The sequence below is a fragment of the Urocitellus parryii genome, chromosome 6 (genome assembly GCF_045843805.1).
Source record: "Urocitellus parryii isolate mUroPar1 chromosome 6, mUroPar1.hap1, whole genome shotgun sequence".
Lineage (NCBI taxonomy): Eukaryota > Metazoa > Chordata > Mammalia > Rodentia > Sciuridae > Urocitellus > Urocitellus parryii.
The window spans coordinates 155,450,012-155,461,541 of record NC_135536.1 but is presented as its reverse complement, the minus strand read 5'-3'; the positions used below and the strand labels follow the sequence as shown (position 1 = coordinate 155,461,541).

The window sequence follows — 11,530 nt, the reverse complement described above, 5'->3', positions numbered from 1 at the left end:
TTGTGGCCAGGGTCTCCATCGTATTATATCCATACATTTAGTTATCGCAAGTGCTCTGTAGAAATAGAAAAGCTCCCAGAAGCTTGGCTTGACAGCTGAGCGCCATCCTGGTTTCCTGGATTGTTTTCCGCCTCACTTATGCCTGTAGTTTTATTTTCTTCCAGGAGGTGGCGCACGGACGTGCGTCTCTATTCTGGGGCAGGGACGCTTTACCAATAAATACCAGACATGTTCTTGTGAGAGTAATCCATTTTAGCAATGAAATGAGATCATACTGTGTAAAACTGGTTCTTACCTTGGGTGTGATTCTGTTTTATTTCCTATAATGTTCTAGGGTCAATTTAGTTCTTAGTTATATTTATCCAGTAATACTTATAGGTGATTACAAAAGAAAAGCATGTGCCCCAAATGAAAAATTAGTGACCAGATGAGAAATTAAATCTATAGCCCAACATCAAAAAGACTGATTGGGTAGAAAAGCTTCCATGACCTTTGAAACAAGGAGGTTACTATCATATTCCCTATGTTTTTAAATTCATAATGCAGACTATGAGCATAAAGGCACAGGAAAATTGGAAGATCCAGGGATTCACACACAGGTTTTAGATTATAAAATGGAAGTGGGAAATTAATCTAGTGTATTTTCTTTCACCTTAAGCACTGCTGCTTTGCTGGGAGTACAGACAGGGACTCCCCTGTTACCTGTCACCTAGAAGGTGGATCAGAAAACCTCTCTCTTATAAAATAAAGCAAATGAATTGCCTACTAGAAAACACATGGATTCTGGAACTGGGAAGCAACACATATGATTGTTTTCATTTATTTGAAACTATTTTAGTATAATGTGGCATGATTTTTTGACCAACATCAGGGTATAAAATTGGTTTCCAGGAACACAATTCCAGTTTTTGTTCATCTTTTGTATTTCTGTTAACATTTAGCAAAAGTTGGCACATTTACAATGATGATCCATTTTTATTAGGAAAAGTTAGAATTGGCATTACAGAATTATGCACACATTATGCAACTCTCTGCTGAAAACCACTTAATTATTTTGAACTACCAAATTGATACTTCTCAAAAACAAAATTGCTTCAAAATTGAACACTGGACTCTGATTTTTTCAAGGCAGGCAAAATCAAGCCATAAATGCCATTAATTCCTTCACATGTAAATTTTACACAAACGCCTGGGTCATTTTGGGGGAGGGCCCAGCACTGGCCATATGGTACAAACTGTGTAACTTGAATGGGAAACAATTGCTCCTGGTTCACTCTTCAGAATTGAGAACCAACACACGTGGAACCATATTTCAGGGACTGGAGAATGAGTCAGCTCAGGCAACTCTCTCCCTAGTTTCTTTCCCCTGAGAGGACTTGGGTCAAACTCATCAGCAAATGGAGCAAGTTTCTGTGACAAGCCCTAGGATGCTGAAATGAAGATTAACAGAACAACTTCAGTTAGAGGATCAACAGTTATAACTTCTGTGACCAACTATTACCATGATAAAGCCTCCTCTGGTTGCATATAAATGACCTCAAATAACAATGTCAACCTTAGTACCAAATCATGCATAAATTTGATAACAGTTTTCCTCTGCTGCCTTTTGGTAAGGATCTTCATAAGCATCAGGACACATTTGAAAATATCTAAAACATACTTTATCTTACTAAGTATTCCAAAGGACGTTATTTGAATCCTTGCCCCTTTCTTAGAAAGTAATTTCCTGAATCTAGGAAATTTAGCATATTTGTGAAATAATTTCCTGAATCTGATGTGTAGACCTAAGAACTTTATCACTGAAGAAAAATTTCCTAAGAATTCAAGAGCCATTGGCCATAGCTTGAAATTGGCTATTTTAAGGACAGAATAAAGCCTGGCAAAAGAAAGGGCTTCCAAAAGACCAATATTTGGACTTCTCTGGGTGTGCATAGGACATAAATTTTGTAGAGGCGGGTAAACACTTGAAGTCCCTGTGTATTTCAGTGCTGTTGAGCTGGGAATATCTTGGGCTTTCCACCTGAGCTTGGAATTTTGCATTTTAAGCAAAGAATATTGGCAAGAAAATACCAAAGTTAATTTTCCAAAGTGATATCCTCTCACATCACATACAACACCCTATCTGATGCCCTATCAGTTTTTAATAGTGTAGTTACCTCCTTTGCAAAAATGGGTCCTTGTGATTTTACTGGATTAAAATAACACAAGGAGGCAAAGAAAAATAAAAGATGAAGTGAGAGGGGAAAGGAAACATTGCATGGGGGATTAAAAACCCCTCTAATCAATATTTACCCTTAGAAGAGTGTGTGTGTGTGTGTGTGTGTGTGTGTGTGTGTGTGTATGTGTTAGAACGCACTGGAGTGAGTGAGTCTTAGCCAAGAAACAGGGAGAGGAGCTGTTGATTGTTTTCTGGTTGAGAGAAGAAGTGATGATAAGGCTGGGATAAAGTACAAGCCTGGAATGGGGCACGGAGCCTGGCAGCTGTATGCTAATGCTTCCAGAAACCAAGCCTCCGCGTCCCCCATTAAAGCAGGCGACCAGGAGGCCACACATCACTGAACAAATAGGCTCTCTCTAGACAAATAAAATAACACACATTGGCCTGTGGGGAGGAGGGAAGAGGTGGGGGGAGTAAAAGGGAGAAAGTGAGGGGGTTAAGGGGGGGGGGAGAAGACTGGGGAGGAGAGAGGGAGGATGGAGGGGGAGAGAAAGAGAAGACAGAAACAGAGAGGTGAGGGGAGAAACAGAGGGGCTGAGAAGAAACACTGGGAAAGAGGGAGAGACTTGGTAGAAAGGGGGAGAGGGACAGTCAGGGTAGGAAAGACTGGAAGTGAGGGAGAAAACAAACAGTCAAGAGTGGAAAAGATGGAAGAAAGAGAAGGAAGATGGGAGGGATGGAACAGGAGGGGAGAAAGAGGTGGGGAAAGAAAGAAGGGAAGAGAAGGAAGTGGGGGATGACGGACAAGAGGAGGTGAAAAAAGAAACAGGATGGGATAGGACAGAAATGAGAAAAGGAAAGAGGGGCGAGAAGAGAGGAAAAATGGAACGGTGATGGAGGAGGAAGCAATATACCCTAAACTCAAGGACAGGACCCCAGACTGAGTCAAAAATTGCCCCTGACTGACCCTCCAGAAGGTGGACGTGTGATTGGGCCCGTCGCGGCCTTTCACACCTCTAGCTCACAATCGGAGACAGAGACACGCAAAGCTAGTGGCCTGTCTCTTTAACAGGTGGACTCAGACCACTTTTGAGTCCCACGTTCAATGTCATCCCCATGGGGTCAGTGCTGTCTTGGGCTGCTCTTGACAAGACTCTCCGGTTGTGACTGTCCTACGTTCTCTGACTTTGCCTTTGCCTGCTTTTGCACTACCCTTCCGGTCGCCGAGCCGGCGCCCCTACAATCAGGACCTCCTCCCTCTGCGTCCCGGACTGTCCCAACCGAGGCAAAAACAAACAGCCCTAAGGGCACTTCAGGGAGCGTGCAGTGGCCCCGACGGCACACTCAGGAGGATAAAAGAGGCGGCCAGCCACCCCGTCGGGCCCCGGTGGAATAATGGGCGCGCAGCAGATTGCCAGGGGGCACTTGAAACTCGAGGGGAGGGAAATACTTGAGCGCGGTCCCTCCCCGCGCCAGGCCGACGGCGCAGCCTCACGGATTCTCCCTTGTTCGCTCTCTTTCATGCACTCTCCTTTTGTGTGGAATTATTTGAACGGGAGGTTCCACGGCAGCTTTATGCTAATGTACCAAACAAAGGCAACGGCCTGCGGGCGGGGGCCCCGGAAGGTGCCTGGAGGCCGGACCCGGCCGGGTGGGGCGGCCGGCGGGCGGGCTGCGCGTGTCTCTCGCGTGCCCCCGGGACTGACACAACAACTCCTCATTCCTGCAAACACAAAGCCTCTCCAGGTCTCCGGTCCTGCGCTCCCCAGAGCACAGGGGCGCCAGACCCTCTGGGTCCGGGCGGCGGGCACTGGGGGCGGTAACGCACTGTTCCCGCAGGGTCGTGGCTTGTGGAGAGGAAAGGCTGTGCATGGGGCGGGGGCCGGGTTTCTGTGAAGCCAGGAGAGGGGTCGTCAGAGAATGGCGGGAGACACCCTAACAACTCCCCCGCGCCCCAGCGGCTTCAAACGCGCTCCCTGCTGTGGGGGTGTGACTGCAGTCTCGCGGTCTTCTCCTACGAGTTCAAGGGCTGCCTAAACTCCTCGACATCCCAAGGAAACAATTCCTCCAGCGAAATTTCCAAGATGAGCGCTTTCTAAAAACTCCCTGGAGCCTCAAATTTGATTCGGAGCAGAGCTGTGGATCACAGTGAACCCTGGCGTGCGCCCCGACGGCAATCTGAACCTCTGGACAGGAGAACTTGGAGGGCCAGCGGCCTCTAGTTCCTCAGCGGTCGGAGGAAAAACCCACATTGGGGTCTGCCAGGAATAAGCCAAGAGGCCCCAGGATTCTTCCCAAGCCCTGATCAGGACCCCGCAAGAAAGAGGAGTCACCTTGAAAGAACGCTTAGGTGCCCTGCGTTGGAACCTTCTACTCACCGACTCCCAGGAATCCCCCCTGGAGGCGGGCAAATCAACGCTCAGGGTTTTCCCCAACTGAACTCGGTGCGGCCCTATTCGCAGTGCGCAAAGGCAGGCCGCAGGGGCGCAGTGTGATGGCGCTTTGCTCTTCCTAGAGGAAGACAAATATCTTGACCCGTTGTCCCCATCCCTGCGGGCACGAAGATTCTAAGAAAATCACGCAGAAGGCGGCGGAGATTCACGACTCGGTGCACTGCTGCACCTGCTTGAAGGTTGCTGGTGTGTGCGTGCGCGCGCACAGCCTAATTCTTTCTCAGCCCTGCTTTATGAAATTAGTTTTGTACGGTTGTACCTTTCAAGTTTCCATTTATTTTGGCTGTACCGTCTGAAAGCAGATTTCATTTCCGCTGGCATGACTAGAAGCCACGAATAAAGAGAAAGAAACGAATCCATTGAATCTCAGTATCTCAATAGCATTCAATAGATTTTCTCGACTAAATTCAGAGCCCAGTTTGGATTCCCTCAGGCAGGGATTTTGTTTTGATTTTCTTTTGTGGTGGTAGTGCCCCCCCTCACGCCCTCTTTACAATTATGGGTGTTGTTATTTTTTAAGGATTCACTAGGTGACTAACTCTCCCTGTTATCTGTTGAATGAAAGGAGTGTTACATATGCAAAACCAAATATCCCGCAGTTAAGTTGGAGATGGCCGGCGGAGATGGCCCCCACCGCCCCGCCCTATTATTCCACAACCCAGATGGGATTCGTGATTAGAAAATAAAATTGGCCAAAGCTGTCTCGGAATCCCTTTCCCACTTCTAATTTCATCAGCGGTATTAATCAGCGTTCAAAAGAGCAAGGAAATAACATCAGTTACTTTTAGACCGAAACATTCATGAATTTTAAATTCATTTTATGATTTCTAACTTTTTTTTTTTTGGATTAGGACTCATCACAGTTAGCATTTTTTAAAACGAGGGTAAGACCTTTCAAAACATATCCATTTTATGTTTTCTGTTTTCAGCGTGTAGGTTAAAAGAAATCATAAACATAAAATCATCAAGCATCTTTCTCCCCTTGGCAAGATCCTAATTAACTGACCCTAAGAATCTATCCCCATCACAACTTATTACTCACATGACTTTTATTGAAAAAATAAGTTTAATTTCCATGCCAGGGTATTTTCAGAGGGAAAACCCAAAGCAATTAAATACCTTCAGTGGAATGAAGCATAAGCAAAACTCAGCAAAATCTGGGTGTACAGAGCTTTGCTGAAATTTTTGTTTCCTTTTCTTTTAATAAAGTGACATTTTCTTTACAACTAGACATTTTATGTGGCTTTGCTATTTGTTTCCCCGCGATGGACGATCGGGGCTACTACACACTCGTGGGGTTCTGCCCCAGTCCCCCGTAGATTTTGTCTTTTGTTTCCTCGGCGCCAGGCTGGGAAGAGGAAGGGGGGACAGGCGGCTCGGTCTGGGTCCAAACGGGGCGGCGCTGTGAGGCGGGGGGGGGGGGGGGTTCTTTGCTGTTGTCTTTTCCTGGTGGCACCGAAGAAGCGGCTTGTCCTCTCTGAGGCCACAGCCTGCCTCAGAGGACAGATTGCCCCCCTCCCCCAGGCCAGCAGCACGCGTCTCTTTTGCGTCCAGATTGGCCGCGACCGGCGCTCAATAGCGGGAGGTTAATTTCCTTCACAAAGGTGAAGGGGGCACGGCTCCGGGGGGGCCCGCGCCCAGACAGGCGGCCCCTTTATTCCGCAGCGCCTTGATTAGAGCCCTTGATTTAGCATCTGATGTCAACCGGCAGACAAAATGCCCGCTCAGAATGAAAATGCATGAGAACGCGCGGGGAGGGCAGAAACCAACTTCACTGGGGTACACGACGTGGACCGCCCGTTTCAGGCTTTGGCCAACTCAACATGGATTAACCCAGCCCTGGAAGGCGCGGAGGCTGAGAGCAGCCCGAGCCCGGCACCTGCAAGGTTGTAAATCCCAGAGCCTCCAAGAACTTACAAAAAAAAAAAGTTAAGAAATTCAAGTGGGTTTTTTTTTTTTTTTTTTAACACAACCCAGCGCGTCCCCCGCTCCAATCCCGGGTATGCTGACGATTGAAGAAGCACTGTGCCAACTGTTTCTCAAACTCAAAAAAGAAATCTTTCCAAGGCCCGCAGCCGCGTGGAAGCTGCAAGCGCAAATATCACCCTCAGCTGCAGCCAGGAGGTCAAATCTTCTACCCACAATCGGAACCCCGGTCCCGCGGCCCATCCGTCCAAGGCAAGGGCGGGTGCTGGGGCCCGGGGGACTTTACAGCTATCTTCCCTTCTCGATAATTTCCCAACTACCACGCGGGGATCCTGGCCCCTCTCCCGCCCCCGCAGCCCTTACTTAGATCTCCCGGCTCCAGCTTTTGCTCACCCCCGCCCCCACCCAATCAGCGCGCACAACTTCCCCCTCGGCTCCGGCTCGCGGATTGAACCCTCCTGACATATTTGGGGCTATTCTTCTCCTTTGTTGCTATTTTGCTCGCGACCCGCGGGTAATCCCCGCGCGGGAGGGGGGGCATGCATTGTCGTGCTGATGGACGGGCCCATTTGGCGGCTCCGCGCCCCCCGGAGGAGAGACACAAAGCCCAGGCACGTGCGCCTCCCCATAGAGGAGCAGCAGACCGTGAAGGGAGGCGGGGCCGGGCGTGTGCCTGGGCCAGGCGGGGCGGCGGCGCCGGGCGGGGCGGCAGAGGGGCGCGCACTGGGGCCCCGCGCCCTCAGGTACATCTGCCGCACCTACCGGGCGACCCCCGAGTCCCGGCCCCCTTTTTGCCGCTCCGTCGCCCTCCCACCCTAGCAAGCGGAGGAGCTGCGAACGCGCTGATTGGCTCTGGGAGAAGCGGGAGGCGAGAACAATGGCCCCCTCCCCCCGTTAAAAGGGAGCGGCTCCCGGACCCGGGGACAGGGACGCGCGTGCAAGGCGCAGAGCCGGGCTGAGCCGCCGCTGACGCCACGCAAGTCCTGCAGCCACCGCTCCTGGGCAATGGGCTGGGGACACTGAGGGCCGCTGGGGCCGAGCGTAGAGGTGGGACCCAGCCAGTGCCTTGCCCTCATACCGCGCCAACATGCCCCGCGGCTTCCTGGTGAAGCGCAGCAAGAAGTCCACGCCCGTGTCCTACCGGGTCCGCGGCGGCGAGGACGGCGATCGCGCGTTGCTGCTCTCGCCAAGCTGTGGGGGCGCCCGTGCGGAGCCCCCGGTGCCAAGCCCCGGACCGGGCCCGCTGCCGCCGCCACCGCCGCCCACCGAGCGCGCCCATGCGGCGCTCGCCGCCGCGCTCGCCTGCGCGCCGGGCCCGCCGCCACCCCCGCAGGGCCCGCGGGCCGCGCACTTCGGAAACCCCGAGGCCGCGCACCCCGCGCCACTCTACAGCCCCACGCGGCCGGTGAGCCGCGAGCACGAGAAGCACAAGTACTTCGAGCGGAGCTTCAACCTTGGCTCGCCGGTCTCGGCGGAATCATTCCCCACGCCCGCCGCGCTGCTCGGAGCAGGAGGCGGTGGCGGCGCGAATGGCGCGGGCGGTGGCGGCACCTGCGGCGGCGATGCACTCCTCTTCGCGCCTGCCGAGCTCAAGATGGGCACAGCTTTCTCGGCGGGTGCTGAGGCGGCTAGGGGCCCGGGCCCGGGTCCTCCGTTGCCCCCCGCCGCCGCCTTACGACCTCCGGGCAAACGACCAGCGCCCCCCGCCGCCGTCGCCACTGAACCGCCAGCCAAGGCAGCCAAGGCCCCAGGCGCCAAGAAGCCCAAGGCCATTCGCAAGCTGCACTTCGAGGACGAGGTGACCACGTCGCCGGTGCTGGGGCTCAAGATCAAGGAGGGTCCAGTGGAGGCGCCTCGGGGTCGTGCGGGGGGCTCGGCACGACCCCTGGGCGAGTTCATCTGCCAGCTCTGCAAAGAGGAGTACGCAGACCCGTTCGCCCTGGCGCAACACAAGTGCTCGCGCATCGTGCGCGTGGAGTACCGCTGCCCCGAGTGCGCCAAGGTCTTCAGCTGCCCGGCCAACCTGGCCTCGCACCGCCGCTGGCACAAACCGCGGCCAGCGCCCGCCACCACCCGAGCGCCAGAACCCGAAGCAACCACCAGGGCTGAAGCGCGGGAAGCTAACGGCGGCGGCAGCGATCGGGACACGCCTAGCCCGGGCGGCGTTTCCGAATCAGGCTCCGAGGACGGGCTCTACGAGTGCCACCACTGTTCCAAGAAGTTCCGCCGGCAGGCCTATCTACGCAAGCACCTGCTGGCGCACCACCAGGCGCTGCAGGCCAAGAGCGCGCCGCCAGCGCCCCCGGCTGAGGACCTTCTGGCCTTGTACCCGGGGCCCGACGAGAAGGCTCCCCAGGAGGCAGCAGGAGACGGCGAGGCGGCCGGCGTGCTGGGCCTGAGTGCGTCCGCCGAGTGCCACCTGTGCCCAGTGTGCGGGGAGACGTTCCCCAGCAAAGGCGCCCAGGAGCGCCACCTGCGCCTGCTGCACGCCGCCCAGGTGTTCCCCTGCAAGTACTGCCCGGCCACCTTCTACAGTTCGCCGGGCCTTACGCGGCACATCAACAAGTGTCACCCTTCCGAGAACAGACAGGTGATCCTCCTGCAGGTGCCGGTGCGTCCAGCCTGCTAGAGTGCGTCCTCCATCCTGGCCCCCAGGACTGTGCCTTCGCTTGGAGACCCACAAAAGAGAGCGCGCCCTGCACACCCAGACCCAGTGTCTGCACTGGGGCGCCCTCACCCCCGGGTGAAAGTGTCGTCTTCGCTTCTCGCTGTGGCGTGACGGTAACCCCGGTCCTCTCGTTGTGACTCCTTATGGACCCCCACCCCCGACTTTGCGTTGTGTCCCACCCCCTACCCCCATGGCGCAACAGGAGTCAATCTCTTTCTGTACAAGGGAGAAAAGCTGTACACGTTTGTCTTGTGGTTGGAAGCCTCCCCTTGGAGGGGGCGAAGCTGTTTTTCTTGCTAGTATTCTCTGTGTTCATGGTCTAGAAATGCGGTTTGCTCTCGCTTACCAATCTCTGCTCTCTATGTATGTAGCGTACGGGTTGTTTTGGGTGAATCTTGAGGAATAAAATGCCTTTATATTTCACAGGCTGTAAATTGAACTTCCCACACGATTAGCTTTATTATGGCTTGTGAACTGCTGGAGTCTGGCTTTACCTTTTTGTATGTGAACAAATCAAATTGCTTAAAAAAGAGTTTTCTTTAGTATAGCCACAAATGCCTTGAACCGTTGTCTGTTTGGGATTGTTTTTGGGGGGAGGGAAGGGAATTTTCACAAGACGCTGTAGTAACTGCCTCAATATTTCATGTGAGACTTTTTGGTTTGATCATCTTTGTTGAGGTAGGACTATGAGTTCCCTCTAAATGTGTATGTTGATTTATGAGTAATTGTTATTTATTCTTTATTTATTTATATTATGAAGATTATGATATTATTTGCAGATTCTTTTGGGGGGTGTGCTCCCCCCTGCCACTCTTGACATTTCACTGTGCATTTTAGAAGAGAGCCTCTTTTCTAAAGGGATCTGCTAAAAGTTTTAACTTTTATACCTATCTGAGGGAGTTACAGACAACCTACCACTTTATTCTGCTTGGAGGGCCCCTGAGGCCCTTATACAACTGACAGCTCTTACTTTTAAATGCAATCTCTTTTCTACATACATTATTTTCTTAATTGTTAGCTATTTATAGAAAGCTTCAATAGAACTGTTTCAACTGTATAAATATTTACTATTCAAATAAAATATTTTCAAAGTCAAAGTATGGTGGACTTATTTCTGAATTGCATAGTTTCAACAAGGATTTAAAAGAGATGATTTCTTAAAAGCTGTCTTTATTTATTATTCAGAAGAATAAAACCACTATCACCAGAGTTGTGGTTTTATAGTCAAGCCTAAACTTCTGGATTCTGTCTTTCTGGCGGCTGGGGAAGGGGAGGATGGTCTCAGAAACAGCATGGAACTGAAGGCTGGTAGGGTGTGCTTAGATATGTGCTGGAAACTGAGTTAGAATGAAGGTCATCAGCATCCTTACAGAGAAATCTAGGTAAATCACCATAAAAATCTACCCTTTTCACCAAGGAGCACCACTTTCATTTAGCAAATCTTTCACTCCCCTGTAATTGGGGGCTCAAGGTAGTAGCAATTCCTCAAATAAATTAAAAAGTCTTTGTTCTTTAAAGATCAATTAAAAGAAAGAATAAACAATTTTATGGTTAGATTCCCAAAGTAAGGGAAGCAAACCAATTTCATATGTGGGGGGTGTAACAGAAGTTAAGCAACGGGGTTTGGAGTAAGGCTCTGAAATAATTTTCCAATCAGGTAAGCAGTCTATTTTGAGGGGAAAGTGGAACACCATCTGTTTGGGGTATTAAATTTAATAACAGGTAATTACAGTGTTCTCCGTTATGTGTTACTCAGCTCTCAGAAGAACAATTTTGATGCTCACCAGTTTTTTGAGTTTTCCTCTCTTTGAAACATTTGATTAAGAAGTTATGCTAAGCATCACAACTGTACTTTCCCTTTTGTGTGTTTTTACTACTTTTTCCCACTAAATCTTAAGATTTTTAGAAATCCGTCTGGTAAAGGGATTCCCAAGAGTAGCTGGGAGGAGAGTGGGAAGTCCGTGAGGAGGTTAAAAGGAAAAGTGAGGAAAGGGATTTTTTTTTTTTCAGATTCTGAGCCTAAAGTTTTGTAGGGGAGAGGGTTTAGTAAGAGGTTTGGCTTTGGGGAACACTGTGAATATTCCTCCCTTTGTGAAGATCTGCATACAGACTTGAATAACAATGAATGAAGGAGAAGCCTACAGGTAAGCTACCTCCAAAAGAAACTGCCATTCACCTTTCATCACTGAATACTACATGTTTTACCAGTTTGGAAAATAGGACAGACAAAGACTTAGGGCAGGCACAATATAAAAGCACAACATTTACAGTATCCTGAAAACTTGGAATGAAATAATCTCAAATCTCTGGGCTGATAGCCATTCC

The 11,530-nt window shown here is 50.9% G+C and overlaps 1 protein-coding gene across 1 annotated transcript; it reads left to right on the top strand.

The window, feature by feature from the left end:
* Positions 1-7,624: 7,624 nt before the first annotated feature.
* On the top strand, positions 7,625-9,166 carry Insm1 (INSM transcriptional repressor 1). The gene has a single exon (XM_026400726.2). The coding sequence runs from the start codon at positions 7,625-7,627 to the stop codon at positions 9,164-9,166; it is 1,542 nt and encodes a 513-aa protein (XP_026256511.1).
* The last annotated feature ends 2,364 nt before the right edge of the window (positions 9,167-11,530 follow it).

Bases quoted from the DNA above. Each gene is read 5' to 3' on its own strand.
- Insm1 (XM_026400726.2), top strand. From the start codon at position 7,625: ATGCCCCGCGGCTTCCTGGTGAAGCGCAGCAAGAAGTCCACGCCCGTG.